Raw genomic sequence first — 23,970 nt, forward strand, 5'->3', positions numbered from 1 at the left:
GTCCTCTCCTGTTTTCCCTCTACACACATGACATTACACCAACACACAGCACAAACACCATCATTAAGTTTGCGGATGATGGCGCGCAGGTGGTCGAAGGGTTAGAGCGCATGTCACATACGCAGCCGACCCCGGTTCGAATCCCGGCCGGAGGTCCTTTGCTGCATGTCACACCCTGTACTCTCTCCCATGTTTCCTGTCTGTCTACTGCTCAATAAAGGTGTCTATGCTGAAAAAAGTCTTAAAAAAAAAAGTTTGCAGATGACACCACTGTGGTAGGACTGATACAGAATGGTGACGAGTCTGACTCCAGGCATGAAGTCTGCAGACTGACTGAATGGTGCTCTACCAACAACTTGGCACTAAACAGCACCAGAATAAAGAAGATGATAGTGAGCCTCAGGAAACATAAGGAGGATCCTGCTCTGTTATACATCAAAGTAGACATTATGGAGAGAGTGCCTTCCTTTAAATTCTTAGGAATTGCTAGAATAGAAACACACATCTCACAGGACCTTACATGGACTCAGAACACCTCTGCTCTTGTGAAGAAGGCACAGCAGCAACTGCACTTTCTCAGGACATTGAAAAAATCTAAACTGTCCCATGAACTGCCTGTGTCTTTCTATCGCTGCTGCATTGAGAGCAGTTTATTACTGCATTTATATTTATTGTTACATCCGATATTTATTACTGCCTTTTTTTGAATTCACTTTTTTTTTTATCCATAGCGTCTTTTATGTGTCTCATTGTATGTTGTTTTATATTTATTGTCTGTTGCTGTTTTTATGTGTATTAGCCACAGAGGACACATAATTTCGTTGTACTGCTGGGCAATGACAATAAAGGCATTGAATTGAACTGAATTAAACAATCTTAGGTGGGAAATGAAAAACCACAACTTTGTCCCTGTGAGTTCATCTTGGATTTATATAACTGTAAATGTGTGGAAAGACCATGTGAGCTCACTCAGAATAAAAATGATTTAAACACACCATCAGTTTAGGTTACGACAGCTTTATTTAGTGCAAAAAGAGTCTAATAGCAGGAGTCAGTGATACGCTTCATGCTCATGAACCTCATGCCACTCATGCCCATGTTCATGAAGTTCCTGTACTCTCCAGGCCTGAAGTACATCATCCTGCCTCTGTACTGGGGCTGCTCGTACATCAGCCAGTGTCCCTCCATCACGTTGCAGGACATGCAGTTGGACATGCGGTAACGGTCCATGACGTTGTCACAGTCGTCCATCAGCTCGTGACTCTGACCACTGAAGTTCTCCCTCTCGTAGATCTTCATCCTGTAGGATCCTCTGTGCTGTTGTGCAGAAGAGGAGAGAGATTAACTCAGCATGAGCTCTATAAGGCTGGTTATAAATAATTCAAGAGGTGTCATCTACACTAAATCAAGCCTGTAGTGTGGTCTTACTATGGGGATCATGCGGCAGGACTTGATGGTATCGCTCATGCCCATCATGCTCATGAAGTCAGAGTACTCGCCCCTCCTCATGAAGTACTGGTTGCCCATGTAGTTGTTGCGGTCATAGACCATGAAGCAGCCTCTCTCCACCCTGCAGGACTGGCACCTGTTCAGGTAGGAGGACATGTCGGGGCAGTCGCTCATGCACTCATAGGAACGACCCTGGAAGTTCCTCTCCTCGTAAAAGACGATCTAGGGGAGAGAAGCATCATCTTTGGTTAGCACATATTCAAGTTTAAAGCTGCACTACTCTCTTTTTTTTGAGGGAGAAAAGCTGTTCTCCAGCTTTCATTGGATGTGGTGCTGTTAAAGAAGAACCTTGGATTTTACTCCTAAATTAACTTTGAAGTGCAATAACAGATTTTTGGCCACATGGGGAAAGCAGTTTTATCACTTTTTGAGTTGATTATTGACATATCCAGCAGACATACAACATTAACATTTACCAACAGTAATGTTTCTGGCCATTTGATGAATGTAAATCCAATGTAAATATCTGGTTCCTTAACTTGGTGCTGGGTTGGTGGTGTCTTTAGAGATTGTACCGTGATAACAGCTACCTATTGTGACCCAAAAAACCCTAAGAGAATCAAAACAGTAAAAATGGTGGCCAGAAAAAAAACGAGTTTTAAGTTGCCATAAAGCCAGTATAAATAACTCTTTTAACCATAAATATATTAAGTTGATTGATTGTTAGTGTAAAAATACTAATTATAGCTGCTTTAAAGTATTCTAGCCAAAAACATGGCATTTTCCTGTCTATGGTTTTAGTGGTGGCTGAATAACCTTCAGCCAGAGATTAAAGAAATCTTACCTTGCTCATCATGTTCATTCCAGTGGAAGTCATTTTGTTGGTTAGTGGGCGGCTGCTGCTGCTGGTGGTATTGCTGCTGCTGCTGCTCTTGCACCGAACTGTACTCTACCTGGTTTAACCCTTTCCTTTTATACCTGATCCACACACCGACCCTTTTGTCCTAAACCCCTGAGCCAGCAAGAGTGTCATAGAAATGCACAGAATACGGAGGGATTGTCCACATTTTGGACTGACTGAACAGCTCTTAGAAATTGTCCCTTAACAGACACTCGTGAGGCAATGTCAGCAAACCATGACATAAGCAGTAGAAATAGGATTTCACTATTTTTTCACATTCTTTACTTGAAATGTCAACTTCTCCAATTCATCTGTAAACATTGGATCCAAAATCCGATCCAAAATATGAGTGAACAAAATATGGGAAAACCTTAGCAACAAGGAAGTGTGACTGTAGGATCTCAATTTGAGGTATGTCAGACTGTAAGATGAATGTGAGGTGAATCAGTTGTATAGTTGTAAATGCAGCAAAGTCACCTTGATCGTTTTGTTTTTTCTTTGGGATGAATGTTTTCAAAAATAAGTGTGTTTTCCCCCTAAACTTAATTCAGAAAACTGTACTTACGAAATGTCGTGCTGGTTAATGTATTCGGTGTCAATTCATGTTGTATTCTGATTCTTTTGATTGTTGACGGTTGTAGCAATAGTTACGTTGTGAGATTGAGGTGTTGAACTCCTAACACTGTCATAATTTTGCCTCAGGCTGTCTTTGGTCACCAAAGCTGTGGATTTGTCTCACACTGAGGTCAACGGTCACCGTTTTGGATTGAAGGTCAAAGATTTCAACACGTTTCTCTCACAATTGTCAAGTTTTATCTTAGACAGCAGTGGAAAGGGGCCTTTACATGCAAAATCAGGAGAACAAAGTTTCTTATAATCACTTCTGAGGAGAACATGGCAGTCTGCATCAAATTTCATGGCAATCTGTCCAACAGTTGTTGAGAATTTTCCCTCAAAACCAAAAATATGAACCTCATAATGGCACTAGAAGAAAAGTCGGTTGGATTCTTCCTCTGGGATCTTTACAAAATGTCTTGCCAATCAATCTAGTAATGTTGAGATTCTTTACTTGATAAGTTAGACCTGCTGATGGTGTTTTGGTTTTTGTGTGCTATATATTGTGCTTCATATTGAAGAAGAATAAGTGTGCTTTCCGCCTAAACTTTATACAAAAAAATATACTTACGACATGTCATGCTACCCAATGTTGTATTGTGATTGTTTTGTTTGTTGAGGGTCGTAGCAAAAGTCACATAGTGAGAATGTGGTCCTGAATTTCTAACACTGTCATCATTTTACTTCAGGCTGTCTTTGGTCACTAAAGCTGTGGATGTATCTAACAGTGAGATCAAGGATCACCGTTTTGGCAATCAAAGATTTCAACTCGTTTCTCTCACAACTGTCAGCTTTCATCTTGGACAACAGTGGAAAGGGGCCTTTAAATTAAAAATCAGGTGGTCAACGATAATTACTTCTGATGAGAACATGGAGGTCTGTACCAAAGTTTATGGCAATCTGTCTGATAGTTGTTGAGAAATTTCACTCAAAACCAAAAATGTCAGCCTCTTGATGAAACTAGAGAAAAAGTCAGGGCATTCATCCTCTGGGACCTTTATAAAATGTTTTTCCAATTCATCTTGTAATGTTGAGATTCTTCACTTTACAGGTGAAAGTTTAGACCTGCTGATGGTGCTTTGGTTTATGTGTGCTATGATCATACTGAAGAAGAATAAGTGTGCTTTCCCCCTAAACTTAATTCAGAAAACTGTACTGATGAAATGTCGTGCTGGTCAACGTATTCTGTGTAATTTCATGTTGTATTCTGATTGTTTTGATTGTTGAGTGTCGTAGTAACGGTCACAATGTGAGAATGTGGTCTTGAATTTCTAAGACTGTCATAATTTAACTTCAGGCTGTCTTTGGTCACTAAAGCTGTGGATGTGTCTCACAATGAGATCAAGGATCACCGTTTTAGATTGATCAACTCATTTCTCTCACAACTGTCAACTTTCATCTTAGACAGCAGTGGAAAGGGGCCTTTACATGAAAAATCAGGTGGTCAGAGTTTTTTATAATTACTTCTGAGGAGAACATGACTGTCTTCACCAAATTTCATGGCAATTTGTCTGATAGTTGTTGAGAAATTTCATTCAAAACTAAAAATCTGAAGCTCATGATGACACTAGGGGAAAAGTCAGGGGATTCATCCTCTTGGACTTTTACAAAATGTTTTGGCAATCCATCTAGTAATGTTGAGATTCTTCATGTGACAAGTGCATGTTTAGGGCTGCTGATGGCATTTAATGAAAATTTAGGGGATAAAAGTTATTACAGTTCATCTTGAAGGTAACATGAGTTGGAAACTAGCACAAGCTATAATCTCTGTGTGGAGAACATCAGTATTTCAACTTGTTGGTAACGAGTGGAAGTGATACTATGTTAACTTGCATTGTCCCTATCAAATAAACTGAATAGAAAACTAAAAATAATAAAAAAACATGAATGTCTGTAAAAATTTCATGGTTATTCGTCAAATAATTGTTTAGATATTTTACTCATAACTGTAAATGTCAACCCCATAGTGGTGCTAAATAAAGTAATGAAGTAATAGGAAGTCAGTAGGAGTCTTTCTATTGGGACTATTAATGTTTTTACAAAATATTAATCCATTCAATACTTCATAAGATATTTGAATGTGAACCAAAGTGGTGTTACAACTGATGGACAGACTGACATCCCGGGCACCTCATTGCTAAATCCTATGAGAAATCACAGCTATTTCCCTTTGAGTTCATCAGCAGCCACCTCTGATTTATATAACTGTGTAAATGTGTGGAAAGACCATCTAAGCTCACTCAGAATAAAAATGATTTAAACACACAATCAGTTTAGGTTACGACAGCTTTATTTAGTGCAAAGAGAGTCTAATAGCAGGAGTCAGTGATACGCTTCATGCTCATGAACCTCATGCCGCTCATGCCCATGTTCATGAAGTTCCTGTACTCTCCGGGCCTGAAGTACATCATCCTGCCTCTGTACTGGGGCTGCTCGTACATCAGCCAGTGTCCCTCCATCACGTTGCAGGACATGCAGTTGGACATGCGGAAACGGTCCATGACACTGTCACAGTCGTCCATCAGCTCGTGACTCTGACCACTGAAGTTCTCCCTCTCGTAGATCTTCATCCTGTAGGATCCTCTGTGCTGTTGTGCAGAAGAGGAGAGAGATTAACTCAGCATGACATCTATAAGGCTGGTTTTAAATAATTCAAGAGGTGTCATCTACACTAAATCATGCCTGTAGTGTGGTCTTACCATGGGGATCATGCGGCAGGACTTGATGGTATCGCTCATGCCCATCATGCTCATGAAGTCAGAGTACTCGCCCCTCCTCATGAAGTACTGGTTGCCCATGTAGTTGGTGCGGTCGTAGACCATGAAGCAGCCTCTCTCCACCCTGCAGGAGTGGCACCTGCTCAGGTAGGAGGAGAAGTCGGGGCAGTCGCTCATGCACTCATAGGAACGACCCTGGAAGTTCCTCTCCTCGTAGAAGACGACCTAGGGGAGAGAGGCATAATCTTTGGTTAGCACATATTCAAGTTTAAAGCTGCACTAGTTTCTTTTTTGAGGATAAAATAGGAAAAATGTTCACTATTGGTGACTCCAGCTTTTCTTTAGTGCTGTTAAAGCAGAAGCTTGGATTTTACACCTAAATTTAATTTGAAGTGCAATAATTGATTTTTTTTGGCCACATGTGGGCAGCAGAAACAAGCCAACATCCAGTTTTATCACTTTCTGAGTTGCCTGTTGACATATCCAGCAGACACGGAGCATTTACTAACAGTCATGTTTCTGGCCATCTGATGAATATAAATCCAACATCCCCTTGTCTTTCATCTCTTTTCCTGCTCTACTCCACACTAACTCATGAGGGAAATATCTGGCTCTTTAACTTGGTGCTGGGCAGGTAGTGGTTTTAGAGGTTTTCCAATGAAAACAGCTCCCTATTGTGGCCAAAAATGACCCTAAGAGAATGAAAACAGTGAGGCCAGAGGCCATAAAACTAAAACAATGAGGTTTAAGTTGTTATGAAGCTCAGTAGAGCTGCAGAGTTGAGTGTGTAACAAGTATCTCGTTACTACTTATTTACTCATATTCTACAGTAAGTTAATTATAAAAAATACTAATTATAGCTGCTTTAAAATATTACAACCAAAGACGGGGTAATTTCCCATTCATGGTTCTAGTGGTGGCTGAAGCACCAGGAGCCAGAGAACGGTAATATAACAAAACTATTAAAGAAATCTTACCTTGCTCATCATGTTCATTCCACTGGAAGTCATTTTGTTGGTTAGTGGGAGGCTGCTGCTGCTGGTGGTATTGCTGCTGCTGCTCTTGCACTGAACTGTACTCTACCTGGTTTAACCCTTTCCTTTTATACCTGATCCACACACCGGCCCTTTTGTCCTAAACCCCTGAGCCAGCAACAGTGTCATAGAAATGCAAAGAATACGGGGGATTGTCTACATTTTGGACTCACTGAACAGCTCTTAGAAACTGTCCCTTTACAGTTGCCCGTAAGGCAACGTCAGCAAACCATGAAACAAACAGTAGACAAAGAATTTCGCAATTTTTTCCTTATTTTTTCCTTAAAATGTAAACTTTTCCTATTCATGTGTAAATGTTAGAGTCAAAATTCAATCCAAAATATGGAAAAACCTTAGCAACGAACCACTGTATCAGACTGGAGCATCTCAATTTGAGGTATGTGTGACTGTGAGCTGAATCTTAATGCTACAATGTAAATAGTTGTGTAAATACAGCAAAGTAACATGAACTTCCTTTTCCCATTTAATCTCCAAGGTTTTGGTTTTTGTGTGCTATGATCATATTGAAAAAGAATAAGGGTGCTTCCTTGCTAAACTTTATTCAAAAAAGTGTACTTATGAAATGTTGTGCTGGTCAATGTATTCTGTGTCATTTCATGTTGTATTTTGATTGTTTTGATTGTTGAGGGTCGTAGTAAGTTACATTGTGAGAATGTGGTCTTGAATTTCTAACACTGTCATCATTTTACTTCAGGCTGTCTTTGGTCACTAAAGCTGTGGTTGTGTCTCTCAATGAGATCAAGGATCATCGTTTTAGATTGATCAACTCATTGCTCTCACAACTGTCAACTTTCATCTTAGACAGCAGTGGAAAGGGACCTTTACATGAAAAATCAGGTGGTCAGAGTTTTTTATAATTACTTCTGAGGAGAACATGACTGTCTTCACCAAATTTCATGGCAATTTGTCTGATAGTTGTTGAGAAATTTCATTCAAAACTAAAAATCTGAACCTCATGATGACACTAGGGGAAAAGTCAGGGGATTCATCCTCTGGGACATTTACAAAATGTTTTGCCAATCCATCTAGTAATGTTGAGATTCTTCATGTGACAAGTGTAAGTTTAGAGCTGCATGGCATTTAATGAAAATTTAGTGGATCAAAGCTTAAAACAGTTCATCTTGAAGGTAACATGAGTTGGAAACTAGCACAAGCTATAATCTCTGTGTGGAGAACATCAGTATTTCAACTTGTTTATAATGAATGGAAGGAATACTATGTCAACTTGCACTGTCCTTATCAAATAAACTTGTTAAAAAACAAATAAATAAAATAACATGAATGTCTGTACAAAATTTTGTGGTAACCGATCAAATAATTGTTTCCATATTTTACTCAAAACTGAAAATGTCAACCTCATGGTGGTGCTAAATAGGAAAGTAATAGGAAGTCAGTAGGTTTCCTCCTATTGGGCACCATAAATGCCTTTACAAAAATATCCATAAGATATTTGACTTTGAACCAAAGTGCTGTTACAACTGATGGACAGACTGACATCCCATGCACCATGTTACTATTGTGACTTTTAATTCCCAAATCTCACCTGAACAATCGTTTGCCATTCTGTATATTGTAACCAGGCATGTTTGATATGTAATTCAGAGATAAAAAGACCAGAACCAGGTTGTGTGTTTACCTGTGTGACCTGTTAATACATTCCTAATGAGAACTGGGCTGAAGGAAACAAACCCAGACGGTCTAAAGACAATATTTACATCTCATAATAACTCTGAGCAAGATTGAAGCCAACTGGGAACAGTGTTAATACAATCAGAGAATGTCAGCTTTTCCAGTATTTATATGACAACATCCATAGTTTACTATGAACAAGGCAAGACACAACAATATGAATTCCTCTCTAACTTAGACTAAACTTCTTCCAGCCCACTGCAGTGATTTTAGCTGACACAAGCTTCACTTTATGAGAGTGAAACAATCCAAGTAGTTAGTATCAATAGTTTCCAGCTTTAAATCAAAAGGCTCCACTAATTGTGAACAGCATAAAACTCATTGAAATATACCTTCGCACTTCTGACACACCCACTCATGTTACTGCATGTTGACTTTCTATGATGCTCTTCTTTACAATGAAAGAGGTTTTTTTGGGCAAAATTTTAGTCCACACGTCTTGTATTGGATTGCATCATATTCTCCCATATCATCTCAGATATCACCATAAAGTTAATTCAACACTTGTGCTGTATATGTCCCAATAATCTTGTAATTGAACATTGAATATTGTGTGTAAAATTGTGAAATTTCTGATAATTCTTTGTATTTTTATGTAACGGATAGGTTCTCAATTTTTCAAGTCTGTCTTAAGGCAACGGTCAGATGCCCATATTGAACATTGAAAGAGGTTTTCCTCGCTGTAATCATTCCTCAGTTCATCCTCAGTTCATACTGGCTACTAAAGAGAGAATGTGCTTTCAGTGTATGTAATGTGGAGCAAAATCCACAGTGCCAAAACTCTCCACATATTTCTTTAGGCTCATCTAAACCAGAGAACATAAAAGTCATCATATTTTCAATGAATGTAATTGACTGTGAATAATTTATGTGAATGTGAAACACTTTTAAATGGTGAATTTTTCTTTTTTTTGTTGTTCTTAAAAAAATATGGGTCAAATGAACACTTTATCTATAAAAATGTGCATCAATATTTCCTTTTTTGTAAATACTGGGTCGTTTTAGGACAAAATATAAAATGTTTAGGCTAAAATAAGAATGTTTAGGTGTTTTTACAGCTCTCAAATGTACAAATTAGTCAAATTCAACCTAAACAGTATGTTAAGGTTAAAATTATCTGGCATACACAGTTGCCAAGTTGAAGAAGGAAACGTGTGATCGTTGTTGATTATTGTGAACATGTAGGTGGGAAATGAGAAATCACAACAACTATTTCCCTGTGAGTTCATCAGTCGCTATCTCTTATTTATACAACTGTGTGGATGTTTGTAGAGACCATGTGAGCTTACTCAGAATGAAAATGATTTAAACACACCATCAGTTTAGGGTTTAGGTTATGACAGCTTTATTTAGTGCAAAGAGAGTCTAATAGCAGGAGTCAGTGATACGCTTCATGCTCATGAACCTCATGCCGCTCATGCCGCTCATGCCGCTCATGCCCATGTTCATGAAGTTCCTGTACTCTCCAGGCCTGAAGTACATCATCCTGCCTCTGTACTGGGGCTGCTCGTACATCAGCCAGTGTCCCTCCATCACGTTGCAGGACATGCAGTTGGACATGCGGTAACGGTCCATGACGTTGTCACAGTCGTCCATCAGCTCGTGACTCTGACCACTGAAGTTCTCCCTCTCGTAGATCTTCATCCTGTAGGATCCTCTGTGCTGTTGTGCAGAAGAGGAGAGAGATTAACTCGGCATGAGCTCTATAAGGCTGCTTATAAATAGTTCAAGAGGTGTCATCTACACTAAATCATGCCTGTAGTGTGGTCTTACCATGGGGATCATGCGGCAGGACTTGATGCAGTCGCTCATGCCCATCATGCTCATGTAGTCAGAGTACTCGCCCCTCCTCATGAAGTACTGGTTGCCCATGTAGTTGGTGCGGTCATAGACCATGAAGCAGCCTCTCTCCACCCTGCAGGACTGGCACCTGTTCAGGTAGGAGGAAAAGTCGGGGCAGTCGCTCATGCACTCATAGGAACGACCCTGGAAGTTCCTCTCCTCGTAGAAGACGATCTAGGGGAGAGAGACATCATATTTGGTTAACACATATCCAGGTTTAAATTTGTGTTTCTGGCCATCTGATGAAATCCAATGTCAACATCTGGCTCTTTAACTTGGTGCTGGGCAGGTGGTATTTTTAGAGGTTTTGCACAGCTGCTTAATGTGGCCAAAAATTACCCTAAATTACCTAAATTACCCAAAACTGTAAAATTGGAGACCAGAAAACAGAAACAGTGAGCTTTAAGTTACAATAAAGCTGAGTAACTCTTTTCAAAATAGGTGTAATAAGTTAATTCATTATCATAAGAATACTAATTATAGCTGCTTTAAAGTATTCAAGCCAAAAACAAAGCAATTTCCAGTCTATCGTTTTAACGGCGGCTGAAGCACTAGGAGCCAGAGAGCAGTAATAAAACAATTAAAGAAATCTTACCTTGCTCATATTGTTCATTCCAGTGGAAGTCATTTTGTTGGTTAGTGGGCGGCTGCTGCTGCTGGTGGTATTGCTGCTGCTGCTGCTCTTGCACTGAACTGTACTTTACCTGGTTTAACCCTTTCCTTTTATACCTGATCTACACATCGGCTGTTTTGCTTAAACCCCCTGAGCCAGCAACAGTGTCATAGAAATGCACAGAATATGGAGGGATTGTCTACATTTTCCGGGCCGGCAGGCCCAGAAATCCTTTCACCGGCCGTTTCTCGTACAACGGCGGGGGGCTCACAGAGAGGGGGAAAGGGTTAACAATTGGAGGTCATACCTTGACTCTGTTTGTTCAGTGTGACATACACTGTTTTGTCAGCAATAACCTCATTCTGCTATTGTTTTTTTTGTTCCTGACACATGTTGAATAGTGTGTCATGTGGAGGTTGACTGATTTTAGCATGTGGAAGGTTTTTGTTTCAACTTTAAGGTTTTTTTTTTCTTTTTCTCTTTTTCTTTTTTTTAAATACCCAGAAAAACATCACAGATCCACATATAAAATCACATTTGTACAGTTTTTCTCTAAGGTTTCTGTTTGCCGCTACCTTTTTTTTAAACCAAATTTGAGAGGTTATATCTTACACTGCACTGTAACTTGTGTTTCACCTGTTTTAAAATTTCTAATGTAATGCTTTTTAATTGTATTTTAATGTCTATTTATTTTGCCTTGTGTTGCTTTTATATTCTGTCTTGATGCCCTTTATGTTGTATGTAAAACACTGTCATAGGCCTTGTTGTTGAAATGTGCTACACATATAAATTTGTGTTGCCTAAGTTAAACATAAAAAAGTAATATGTATCAAAATCTATGAAAATTGTGTATGTGCTGCGTGTTATTATGAGGTTGACTGTATTACTGATGTGTTACTCAGACTTGTATTTTTATGCCTAAAACACTTTAAAATGCTGTTTAATAAAATAATAGTTACAAAAATAAGTTATATAAATTATGGCTGGTGGCAGGAATATGTTCAGCAATACATAAATAAAACATATATCAATAATAAATATGTTATCAGTTTGACATCTCAAAAAATGAGAAACTTCTTAGAGTTTTGCCATTGTGTATCTTAAAACAGACACTAAGACATGTGAATGACCAAATATCTAATCTAATATAATGATTCAATTCATTATATGAACCCATGTTTGTACATTTTTGTTTAAATTTTCCTGGTTTGTTTTCAATGACAGAATTAGTTTTTAACCAATTTCAGGCCTGGATGGCTTTACTCTACGCTAGTCTCCAGAAGTAGGGTGGCAGGCAGAGCCTTAAGCTATCAGTTTCCTCTCCTGTGGAACCATCTTCCAGCTTCGGTGTGGGGGGCAGACACCCTCTCTATGTTTAAGAGTGGGCTTAAAGCTTTCCTTTCTTACGGTAAGAGCCGGCCCAGGTTTTCCTTGGACCAGCCCCTTGTTGTGCTGCTATCGGCCTTTACTTCTGGGGGACTTCCCATGATGCTCCACTCCCCTCCCCTTCTTCTCCATCTGAATGTATTCATACCATAAATGCATGTTACTAACTTGGCTTCTCCCTCTGAGTTTTTTGTGCTTTCTGATCTCACAGGCTTCTGTGGATCAGGGTTGTGGACCCCCTAGTAATGGATGGTGAGCTTCCGTGGACCAAGGCTGCATCGAACCCGTGTCGACGTGGTCCTGCTGAACAGTCGTGCCTGCTGTTATTATTATTTAGTCATATTTCTATTGTTATTATTGTTGTTATTCTGCTTCTCCTTGTCTATCTCTCCTCTTCCATCTCTGTCTCTCTACCCAACCGGTCAAGGCAGATGGCAGCCCACCTACAGCCCGGTTCTGCTCAAGGCTTCTTCCCATTAAAGTGAAGTGTTTCCTTTCTGCTGTCACAAATAGAAAAATAGCAAACAAAACAAACAAACAAAAAACGTACAAGGGTGAGGAGCTAAATAGAATCAGACCTTTAGGGGGGCTTAGCTCCTAATGAGAATATAACATACAACACCCTGCAAGTGTTAAAAAAATGCAAAATTATTTATTTATTGTTAGGGGTGCTGTGATCAAATCGCCTCTGAATAGGATTATCAGCCAATATATTCATATCGGAAATGTTTTACTTTCTAATATCGGTATCAGCATTGGCCCCAAAAATCCACTATCGGTCGGGCTCTAATATACAGTACAGCATAGGTCTTTTTCTTAGTGGGAGTGGGAGATACTGGGAGCTGTGGTGTTGTACAGTCTGATGGCTGACGGTATGAAAGAGCCCCCCAAACATTTTGAGGCACATAGCTTCTTCCACCTCTGGCTATAGCCTCCTGAGACCCAATCCATTGACTTGTGTCCTCTGTAGTGGACATTTTGTTTACATGCATCTCCTTTTACTGCTTTCATTTATTGGTGTTTTTTTCAATGATATTAGATTCACAACTATACTGCCTGGGCTTCCGGAGTGTCAAAATGACCCTGAGCCCAATTAATTTATTTTCTCTCTAAATTTACAACAAAGTTTTCTGATTTTTGGCAATTCATTCAGTTTCAGTAGAAAATATACTTTATTCCTTGCAACAAACAAGCAAGTGAAACAATCCAGAATGATTAAAAAAAAAGTCTAAATTGTAAGATGTTGGTTTTTTTGGGGGCCCTAAATAGTTAGGAAATCACACAAAAAACAGAAATTGGAGGACTCTTTTTTTATGGGGGTGATTTTAGACCCTCTTTAAGGGTGCTCAAGCACCCCTAAAAATAAATAAATTATTATTGTTGTTGTTTTTCTTCTGAAAAATGATTTTATACAACTTAAATTATTTTGTGAGCCTGTCTGTTAAAGATGGGACAAACGATTATGCTACAGGTTCAAATGGTTTTATTATAACAGGTTTAATGTATTTTGGATAGTTCTGTCTTTAATATTGTCTTTCCCGCAGGGTTCATTAATTATCTTAGGTCCTCTCTGTAGAAATCTGTGATTGTTTATTTTGAACCATTATTATTATACATCATAGTAGCCCACTCTATTATTGTTGTAATTTATATAATCCACTGCAATGAGTAATTTAACAGAGAGTCTGAACACTTTCACAGGGCATTGTATGTCAAATTCTCATTAGGAGCTGAGCCCCTCTAAAGGTCTGATCCTAGAATCGCCCCTGCTTTTTCCTTGGTTCCCAGGAGGATAGGATGGGTGGACTACATGCAGCTGTGGATGTAGTACCACTCTAAGCCGCCTGGGGTCGCTGTGACCCCGGCTGCCTCCTCTCTGACTGACTCCTTCTCGTCTTGGCAACAAAGACTGTGTTGTCAAGCGTTGCTAAGGAAGTCACCGTGCTAATTATAAAAGAAGCCACTCTGAAATACAACTACAGTGAAACCAGAGGTAACTTCTCCTTCAGTGAGACACAAACGATGGAGAGACATGTGTCAGCTGTGTGTATTCATACTCGTTTTAAACCTGTACACCGCTAATGTTTAGATAACATGTAGCTTTGATTATAACCTAAGCGGCTAATGCTAACACCACTACCACACTGATTTTTTTCTTAATTAGTAATATTAAGTTGTTAGGTAGTCGGTAGGGGTCAAAATGCTATTACTTAACGAGTGTTAGTTAATTGGTTGCTACAGTATATACAGTCATTTAGCTGCAGATAAAGTGTTTTCAATGGCTGTAATATCAAAACTACTTAAACAGATTAGCTGGTTGGTTAAAGGACGGTCTTAAAACAATAATCAGGAGCCCAAAAGGTTATTGAAACATGTTTTTCCTTGCTGTAATCATTCCTCCTGTTCATACTGACTACTAGAAGATCCCTACATGGTGTATTTATAATGTAAGTGATGGAGGACAAAATCACAGTCCTCCTTCTGAAGCTAATATGAAGCTTCAGCTGTCCAAATTAGTCAAATCAAGTAGATATCTTTCAATATTAGTCTTTTTAGTGTTAAAGTCCCTCTTTTTGTTACTATACTTTCACAACAGCTCAACAGGGAAACACAAAGAGGGAATTTGATGCTAAAAAGACTGTAAATGTGTCAGATATCCACTTGATATGACTAACTCAGACTGCTGAAGCCTCATATAAGCTTCAGATCAACTTTTAAATGTATTTTTGCACAAAATTATATAGTAACAAAGTAAGTTTAGTAACAAGAGAGACATTTGGCCCCAAAACAGCCACTATAACATTGCAATATATCTTGATTTGACTAATTTGGACAGCTGAAGCCTCATATTAGCTTCAGATCAACTTTTAAATACATGTTTGCACAGACTGTGGATTTTTCAAATACATTTTAAGGGAATCTTAATTGCAAGTGTTCTTATGGGCACCTGACTTTCTGTGTTAAGGCAGTCATTATACTGAATCATATCATGCCCTGTGTTTGCAGATGTCTGTCAGTAAGCAATGAAAGATCTTCATCCACCAGACCACAGCTGGTCTCAGGCATGACGAGAGGATGACTGAGAATGGAGAGGACAGCGGCCTCGGTCAGCCCTGTGAAGCTCCCGCCAAAGGAGATTCAATCGTCAATGAAAGCAGGACACTCAAGACTCTCTTAGTTGACGTCAAAACCTGCAAGGAACAAAATGATGCCGTTAAACACTCCCAGATAACCAGAAACACAGAGGGTGAGATCATACCTTATCAGCCCCGGCCACCGTCATTACCCAGGCTGTCGAAGGGCAGTAGGAGTGTCTCATTGGAGGAGACTGTGAGAACCAGGAGGCTGAGAAACAGCCAGGAGAGTCTGAGTGACTCACCTGACAACGGCTCCTCCACAGACTCCCTTAAAGAGGACCAAGCTGTTGTCCTCAGTGGTGCTGCCACCCTCAGGAACGAGCAGGCCTCTAATGTGGGACGCCTCCCTGCTGCTACGACGGACTCCCCAGTCTTCCGGGACAGAGGGAGCAGTCTCTCCGAGTACGAAAGGAGGCCCCACAGCCAGCAGAGCGACCCCACAGACCACAGGCTGAGGTCCACCAAGCTGCGTCTGTCTCCAGTGCAACCCACGGGGCCGCTGCCCGCTCTGGAGAGGAGCTTTGCCTCGGCCACTTTAAGGGCAGCTAATAGGATTGACAGGGATTGTTTGGATTATGTCACGCTGGCCAAAGGGAAGCTCGGGGAGAGGCTGCACAGGAACCTAAGTGACAGTCGGCTTCTGGAGAACATGGGGTCGGACAGCGCCTCTGTCAACTCCATGAGGTCCACCTACAGCGTACTGAGCCCCATCAGACCCCAGGACGTTAGGAACAGGTACAGTAGCCTCAGCAGACCATGTAGAGGATGCAGCTGGAGTCATCCTCACGCTGGATGTGAGCGCTCCTTTTGCTGCCTTCACATCTAGGGTGAGGCTATTAGAGGGCTATCGCTTTCAAGGGTATCTTAAGCCTCTAGATGATGGTTAATTTAGAAACAGGCTGGTGAAAATATAGACGTGTGTGTGTGTCACTTTTAGTGTTTGTAACAATAATACAGTCATGAAGTAGCGCAACAATTAGGAATCCAAATGAACATTGAAACAGTTTTTTCTTGCTGTAATCATTCCTCCTGTTCATACTGACCACTAGAAGATCCTTTCATGATGTACTTATAATGTAAAGTAATGGGGGACAAAATCCAAAGTGTTCTACTGTGTTAAAAAATGTATTTAAAAGTTTATCTGAAGCTAATATGAAGCTTCAGCCGTCCAAATGAGTCAAATCAAGTAGATATCTTTCAACATTACAGTCTTTTTTTAGTGTCAACGTTCCTCTTTTGTTACTATTAAGTAACAAGTAAGTTTAGTAACAACGAGAGAAATATTTGCCCCTAAAAAAGACGATGACATTGAAAGATATATTGATTTGACTAATTTGGACGGCTGAAGCTTCATATTAGCTTCAGATAAACTTAAAATATTCACTAATGCTGGGTCAGATTGAGCACTACCCAGGCTTCAGATTTTTAGCTTTATTACCAAAAAACTACTCAAAATAACTGTACAGTCTCTTTAATCCACTACATGTATTTTATTAGTGGTTTTGCCCTCTGGGTGGATCTAATTAGCATAGCACATCTGGAGCTTGGTGCCCTGACAGGAGTGAGTGTTTCTGTAACACTGATTGACTGTTAATATCCCCGGAAACCAACCTGGCTGCTAACTTAATGTGTGTGTACATCGCTCACATCTTTAAAGGAAAAAGGGGAACATGACAGAGTGGAAGGGGATTAACGCAGGATCAGAAGAGATGCTTGTTCAGCAGAGTTTTTTAGACAGCAAGGACTACATAGTGTCAGTACATAGTCAGTGTCTAATAGGAAAAAGCTTACATTTTTACATGTTAATTATCAACATATAAAGCAGTAAGAGATGCATTTTTTTTATATGTTCAATGCAGGAGTTTTCTGGAGGGCAGCGTGCTGGGAAACGGCGCCCTGCTGGGGGCCGAGGAGCTGGACCGCTACTTCCCCGACAGGCGAGTGGGGATCTACATCACCACATGGAACATGCAGGGGGAGAAGGTAAGAGAGGGACTCTGTTAAAGTATTGTTACCGCTTGCATCACTCCAGGCACCAGCTGGATTATAACCAGGGTTTGTATCATTTTCAGGGGATACCGGCCAACTTAGACGACCTCCTGCTTCCGACAGACTCTGAATTTGCACAAGACTTTTATATTATTGGGGTCCAGGAAGGTTGTCCTGACAGGTATGAGACTTTTTGTTTGATTTTCAACATGATCACTGAATGAAATTACACCACAATGTGTGTGTGTGTGTGTGTGTGTGTGTGTGTGTGTGTGTGTGTGTGTGTGTGTGTGTGTGTGTGTGTGTGTGTGTGTGTGTGTGTGTGTGTGGGGGTCAACGTGATGTAACCCAGTGTCAATTGGTGTAACCAGTATTTTTACAAAAATCAAAAATCAGATTATATACAGGAAAATAAACGTGTATAATCCATATAATGTTTTTTAAACAAATTTTATATAATTTGTCAAAAATTGCTCAGAAAAACTGGTTGGTTTTTTATGATATGTCATTCTCAATATTGATATTGAGAATGTATTAATATATTAAAATATATTAAAATTTAAATGTTTCTTTTCATTTGATGTTTAAAAATGAAGTAATTATTTTATTAAGTGCACTCAAATACACTGTAGGTGGATAGAATATTTAATATTTATCTTTTTTTTGTAATTACACCATTTGGCATTTTCAAGAGCATACTACATCTTACTTTTGGTTAAAAAAAAAGAATTTGCAAATGTCATTTCAAATTATGTCAAATTTTAACAAACCTGATGCTGCTTTTAGGACAATTTTAGAGATATTTTTGAATTGTTCATCTTGCCAACACTTATTTGTCACTGACCCGTGTATCTGTGCAGGAGGGAGTGGGAGATCCGTCTTCAGGAGACTCTGGGCCCGTACTACGTCATGCTATACGCAGCAGCACACGGTGTTTTGTATCTTACTGTATTTGTCAGAAGAGACCTCATCTGGTTCTGCTCAGGTCAGTCCTGCTTTACATCACCAGTTTAAGAAGGAATAAACCCCTTGTGGTTCAGTTTTATTCACCCTGTTTATTGTTGTGGTTTCACATTTTCTCCAATCATAATGGTAGTATACTGTATTTTCACAAGTATGTGTCAGTATAAGAAGCTACTTCCTCCTAATCAGCCAAAGTTGTTTACATATACAAAGATTTTGACTGTTTCTCGTGTAGATTAGAGCTACAACTAAAAATCAATTTCAGCCAGTTCTTAAATACCTTTGCACAGGATCAAAAATACCGATAGCTAACCTTAAAGGTCAGTGAACAACCCTCAGACAGAAACAAAAGTCAAGAGTTAAACTAGTCTAAAGGTGAGATTTCTTTACAACCATATGTACCAGAATGACATCACACAAGTGTTGACCAAAGCAGCATCGGATAACAAAATGACATCACCGCCACATTGAATTAAAGAATAAACAACACTGTCCTCTAAAGGTTTGTCAGATTAAAGACACACAAAAATCTACATAACTATAATTTGTTTTATCACTCTCTCAACAACATAAACTGTTAAACAAAGGCTGAATAATTAACATACATATAGTCAAATATGTCATTTCACAAAGCAATGAACTAAGTTTTAAATAAACACAGCATTCACAGAGTAATACCGACCACTTAGGTTGAGAACATGCATTTATTTATTTATTAAAGTTAATAAAAAAACGTATTCTCTTTTTCTATTAATTTTCTATGACTTTAAAAAGGCTACAATATACTATAACAGTTTAAATCTGTACTGTGAATTTACAATTATTATTTACTTTCACTAATTTATATATTATTTAATTGTTATTATATTGTATCACTGGATGACACTACTTATCACTATGTAGCTTATATTACATGCGCAAGATTCATAAAATGAAATGATGTAAAATAAATAAAGTATGAAAAACAATTAATGATTATGATGGAAATCTCCTGATAGGATTTCGATATTTATCTAAAATATAAACCTCTACGACTGTGAGGCTCACCATTTATTCCCCCCACACAGAGGTGGAGCACGCCACAGTCACAACCAGGATCATCTCACAGATCAAGACCAAAGGGGCCGTCGGAATCGGCTTCACCTTTTTTGGCACTTCCTTCCTCTTCATCACATCCCATTTTACCTGTGAGTATTAGTTTCTCTGAGTCAGAGAGTCCGAGGGTTATGTATTAGTTATTAAATCCGTTCGTAGTTTTGGTGAAGTTTGGTATTATCATGTCTCATTTGTTGCTCTCGTTCTTCTTTCCAGCCGGAGACACCAAAGTTTACGAGAGAATACTAGATTACAACAAGATCGTTGAAGCTTTAGCTCTTCCAAAAGGCCTTCCAGACACCAACCCTTACCGCTCAACAGCATGTAAGACTCTCCAAGTTATCTAGTGTGAACGACATGAAGAGAAACCATTTGGATGATGCTGTTTCCACACTCAGAGTTAAAATAACATAATTTAACCAAACTTAAACAGACTATCCTACTATTAAAAAAATGCAGGGTTTAGTTTCTCTGTGACATTTGACCATTGTTGCCAGAATGTGCAGAAAAATCTCAATCTATCAACAGTGATCACATTTGTCTGGACCACATTTATTTAATCGGATAGGTAAAACATTTTTTTGGATGGATTTTGATAATTTGAGCTACTTTTTGTACCAATTTAGGCAGTTTCCATTGTCAAAAGTTAGTCTACATTTTAATAAATTACCCCCTCCTCTCATATGAGTAGAATGAGACTGACAGTGTGCTTTCAGTTTATTAGAACTACGTTGAGACTTTTCTAATCCATTAGGTATTCAGTAGTTCATATGAGTAAAAACTTTAATAATAAATGTATTTCTGTTTTGTAACAATGTTTCCACTTTGTAAATTGACCAGATTTATATAATTTGCCTCTCATTGAACGCTGTACAAGCTGAGGCTGGTAAGGAAACAAAAGTAGCACCAGCCAACAGCCAAATCCTCGTAATATGCAAGTAGTAGCAATCTATTTATTGGGATCGTGTACAGTGTTAAACATAAATGTCACTATTTAATGTACTGATGATGTACCACAGTTAGTTTATAGTGAATTTTCATCTGCAGTCCCTTCAGTAGGTCAATATTTAATCATATAAAAGCACAATAACAAACAGTAAAAAGCAAAAAACACACAGGACACATACAGAATACAAAGATACCCACAATAGCACAATGTAGAGTCAGTGGTTACAGATCTGAGAACTTTTTAGAGGACTTTTTCATTTGGTTTTAAATGTGCTGACGTAACTGCAGCTCCTCATGTCATCAGGTAGGGAATTACACTGGCTGGTTGTTTCACTCACGAGCCAAGAAAATAATGGTAATCCATTGAGTGGCTGGTAAAATTTGAACATACACCTCCTCCTTTGCACCCTAAAGCTGGTGGAGCGACCATGTACGGCACTGATCTCCATAAACAGGATTATAAGACTTAGTAATAGTTTAGTGTTTAAGAACAAATTGCTCCTGTTTGTGTCCATTTTTGGTTTTGTTTCATGACCTTCATGCCTGTTTTGTTCCAGCTTTTGAATGCAGTATTAGCTCTATGCCATTCATATATTATAGTTGTGATTTAAGCCTCATTATTGGTAATAATAATCACCAAATATCTTTGATTATAAACTTGTGTTTTCATCAATCGCAGCTGACGTCACCACGAGATTTGACCAGGTCTTCTGGTTTGGAGATTTTAACTTTCGGCTTAGCAAGGAGCGGTGTGACGTGGACACCATCATGAACCAGACGGCAGGCGGCGATATGGCTCCTCTGCTGGAGCACGACCAGCTCTCCAAGGAAATGAAGGATGGTACGCGTGCGTGCATGAAGGACGCTGTAACACAGTGAGCAGTTTATGTAGAAGTAAGTTGCTGTGTTGGAAGGATTCTCAACCTGTAAGTTTGTTTTTTTCCCTCCAGGTTCGATCTTCAAAGGCTTCCAAGAAGCTCAAATTAACTTCCCCCCAACGTATAAATTTGACATCGGCTGTGATATCTACGACACTACTTCTAAACAGAGAACGCCTTCATACACAGTAAGAAGAAAACTAAAATAAAGCTCCACATGACTTAAGATAATCTGTTGATATAGCAAACAAATCTATCTTTTTGTTATCTTTTTATTTCTCTCATACAGTTTATAGCTGCTGTAGTTAATGTCTAAACTGGCTGATGAAATAAAAGTCTGTGTCGTGTGGTTCTCAGCCGGGTGAAACCTCAATGTTTGTGTCCACAGGACAGGATCCTCTTCAGGAACAGGCAGGCTGATGACATAAAGGTGGTCAAATACACCAGCTGCACCAGCATCAAGACGTCAGACCACCGGCCCGTCGTCGGTGTCTTCCAGGTCAAACTGAGGCCTGGCAGAGACAAGTGAGTCCCTTCATTCAGTCCTGATATCAACAAAAAAACCAAACAAAAAAAATAATTTAAACTTTAACTTTTAAGTGTGAACATGATATAATATCAGCAGCATCGTGTCGAGCATTTAAAAAGATATTGTGATAATACACAATTCTGTTGTCAAAATTAATAAGACGTCAGATTCTCCTCAAATAATCTCTAAAAAATATTAGAGAACATGATGTGACAGAGGAGAGAGATGACAGGAATGAAATCCAGACTAAGGTCCAAACTCTGAATATCTTTGGGTTGTGGACTGTTAATCGGGACGTTGATCAAACAGTTTCTGACATTTTATCGATCGAACAACTAATCAACAAATTGAGAAAATGTTCTACAGATTATTCAATAATGAAAATAATCGTTATTTGCAGCCTTACAAATCATAAAGTAGCATTTTCACAACTGCTGTAAGTTAACAGAACTTGTAAATATCACAATGAAGACTGCAACTGATGGTTACTTTCCTTACCAATTTATCTGGTGATAATTTCTTATCAAACCAATCAATCAATTAATTAATTAATAGTTTTGGTCTACAGCATGTCATAAAATACTGAAAAATAACAGCAACTATAATTTCCTGAACCTCAACGTGGTTTCTTAAAGTTAAACTAACACTGTAAAACATAAAATATTCAGTTTTTAATCATATAAGACAAAGTAAAGCTGGAACAACTGATTATTTATCTCCTGATTGATTGATCAATTAATTAATTAATTAACTAATACATTCTAATTAAAATACATAATAATATGACTTTTACTACCGGTACTTTCTTTCAGTGCTGCTTCCTTGTTTATTCCTTTTTGATTATTGGTCACTTTTTGTGTTTTTTCTGTTCTAACTTCAAACATTCTGTGTGTGTGTGTGTGTGTGTGTGTGTGTGTGTGTGTGTGTGTGTGTGTGTGTGTGTGTGTGTGTGTGTGTGTGTGTGTGTGTGTGTGTGTGTGTGTGTGTGTGTGTGTGTGTGTGTGTGTCAGTATTCCCCTGGGTGCGGGGCAGTTCGACCGGAGCCTGTACTTGGAGGGCATCAGGAGGAGGATCACCAGAGAGCTGAAGCGAAGGGAGGCCATGAAGAACCAAGGCAGCAGCACCATCTGCACCATCTCTTAAGCCCTGAAGAAGGTACTCTGCAGACCAGACCAGATCGGACTGGACTGGATCGAAACTGTGCCAGAAAACAGGCAGGTGGATAAAAGAACCAAAAGGAAACCAGAGTTGTCTTAACCACACAGAGCCCGGTGCTGGTGGAGGAGCAGAGTGCGCCCTCTACTGGGATCTGGTGTGAACTGGTGAAACGGGGTCGGGAGGAGCGGCTGGCTGGACTTGAGGGCAGGGACCTTGAGGTCAGACAGACGTTTGCAGACTCAGCAGTCTGGCCTTTATTTATACAGCCCCCCCACCTCCCCTCTACTCAAACATGACTGGGACAGGGTGAAGAGGGGGGCTGCTCCCATTGTGGCTTACTCCTCAGTCACATGCTGCAATGTGATCTGATTTAACCTTAAAGGCTCCGTTTCATTTCTAATTATTTTTGTGTTTTAAAAAAGCAACAAAAAAAAGCATCATGACATGAACCACAACGTCTTTTCTTATAATTATATATATATAATTTTCTTACATCAGTATTTTAATGCCTTGTGAGTTTGTTCTCTAATAGCGTACTAAAGAAAAATAATTAAATGCAGTAAAGATTCATTTTGCATTTTTAGGTCATTGACTTGAATTTAGTTTTAAGCCAAGTATTTTGTAGGTGAAGGTACGACTGAGGTCAGATGTTGAATTTCAGGGAGATTAAATGTTGAGACTGAACTAAGATGGAGCGTTTATTATTAAAATACTGTCACTACTTTTTCTCTTAATAAGCCAAGAAGTGATCCTTCGCAGCAGACTGTAAACTCAATGCCTTACCGCTCATCTCACTGCTGTGTAACCTCACACACACTAAAACTGTCCCTGTACTGTACCACATTAATGAACGCTCACTTCTCAGCATGAAGAGGCAGCTCTGGTCACTCCTCTGCTCTTAAAAACAAAAAAACAACAAAAAAAGTGCCTGTGGGTCTTGTTTTCATTTCCTCGGGACTTCTTGTCTTTATTCTGCGGCTTTTTTTTTTTTTCTTTTATAGGCATA

The 23,970-nt window shown here is 39.2% G+C and overlaps 3 protein-coding genes and 1 pseudogene across 4 annotated transcripts; 1 reads left to right on the forward strand and 3 right to left on the reverse strand.

The window, feature by feature from the left end:
- Window positions 1-1,038: 1,038 nt before the first annotated feature.
- Window positions 1,039-2,592, reverse strand: LOC133978835 (gamma-crystallin M2-like). Of its 2 annotated transcripts, none has more exons than XM_062417173.1 (3): window positions 2,563-2,592; window positions 1,429-1,671; window positions 1,039-1,317 (listed from the first exon to the last, which is right to left on the reverse strand). In XM_062417173.1, exons 1-3 carry the CDS (start codon window positions 2,590-2,592, stop codon window positions 1,039-1,041), a joined length of 552 nt encoding a protein of 183 aa, XP_062273157.1. The 2 variants fall into 2 exon arrangements, with proteins under 2 accessions (XP_062273157.1, XP_062273156.1); XM_062417172.1 differs by lacking the exon at window positions 2,563-2,592 and adding an exon at window positions 2,294-2,326.
- A 2,682-nt stretch (window positions 2,593-5,274) lies between these two features.
- On the reverse strand, window positions 5,275-8,321 carry LOC133979404 (gamma-crystallin M2-like; annotated as a pseudogene).
- Window positions 8,322-9,791: 1,470 nt separating this feature from the next.
- Window positions 9,792-10,896, reverse strand: LOC133978739 (gamma-crystallin M2-like). Its single transcript, XM_062417042.1, has 3 exons — window positions 10,864-10,896; window positions 10,200-10,442; window positions 9,792-10,088 (listed from the first exon to the last, which is right to left on the reverse strand). The coding sequence occupies exons 1-3, from the start codon at window positions 10,894-10,896 to the stop codon at window positions 9,792-9,794; spliced, it is 573 nt and encodes a 190-aa protein (XP_062273026.1).
- A 3,275-nt stretch (window positions 10,897-14,171) lies between these two features.
- inpp5e (inositol polyphosphate-5-phosphatase E) lies at window positions 14,172-23,933 on the forward strand. The gene is made up of 11 exons (XM_062417385.1): window positions 14,172-14,260; window positions 15,274-16,139; window positions 17,264-17,387; window positions 17,477-17,574; window positions 18,254-18,378; window positions 19,424-19,543; window positions 19,668-19,775; window positions 21,079-21,240; window positions 21,350-21,465; window positions 21,666-21,802; window positions 22,817-23,933. Exons 2-11 carry the CDS (start codon window positions 15,343-15,345, stop codon window positions 22,947-22,949), a joined length of 1,920 nt encoding a protein of 639 aa, XP_062273369.1. The 5' UTR covers window positions 14,172-14,260; window positions 15,274-15,342; the 3' UTR covers window positions 22,950-23,933.
- Window positions 23,934-23,970: the final 37 nt, after the last annotated feature.

Source organism: Scomber scombrus, chromosome 4 (assembly GCF_963691925.1).
Source record: "Scomber scombrus chromosome 4, fScoSco1.1, whole genome shotgun sequence".
Taxonomy (NCBI): domain Eukaryota; kingdom Metazoa; phylum Chordata; class Actinopteri; order Scombriformes; family Scombridae; genus Scomber; species Scomber scombrus.

What these genes read in the sequence shown, in the direction of transcription:
- inpp5e (XM_062417385.1), top strand. Translation starts at nt 15,343, where the DNA reads ATGACTGAGAATGGAGAGGACAGCGGCCTCGGTCAGCCCTGTGAAGCT. An exon ending in CCTCATCTGGTTCTGCTCAG is followed by an intron (nt 18,379 to 19,423) that starts GTCAGTCCTGCT and finishes CCCCCCACACAG; the next exon opens with AGGTGGAGCACGCCACAGTC. An exon ending in AGAGAACGCCTTCATACACA is followed by an intron (nt 21,466 to 21,665) that starts GTAAGAAGAAAA and finishes TTGTGTCCACAG; the next exon opens with GACAGGATCCTCTTCAGGAA.
- LOC133978835 (XM_062417172.1), bottom strand. Translation starts at nt 2,326, where the DNA reads ATGACTTCCACTGGAATGAACATGATGAGCAAG. An exon ending in GAATGAACATGATGAGCAAG is followed by an intron (nt 1,672 to 2,293) that starts GTAAGATTTCTT and finishes TCTCTCCCCTAG; the next exon opens with ATCGTCTTTTACGAGGAGAG. An exon ending in CCTGCCGCATGATCCCCATA is followed by an intron (nt 1,318 to 1,428) that starts GTAAGACCACAC and finishes TCTGCACAACAG; the next exon opens with CACAGAGGATCCTACAGGAT.
- LOC133978739 (XM_062417042.1), bottom strand. Translation starts at nt 10,896, where the DNA reads ATGACTTCCACTGGAATGAACAATATGAGCAAG. An exon ending in GAATGAACAATATGAGCAAG is followed by an intron (nt 10,443 to 10,863) that starts GTAAGATTTCTT and finishes TCTCTCCCCTAG; the next exon opens with ATCGTCTTCTACGAGGAGAG. An exon ending in CCTGCCGCATGATCCCCATG is followed by an intron (nt 10,089 to 10,199) that starts GTAAGACCACAC and finishes TCTGCACAACAG; the next exon opens with CACAGAGGATCCTACAGGAT.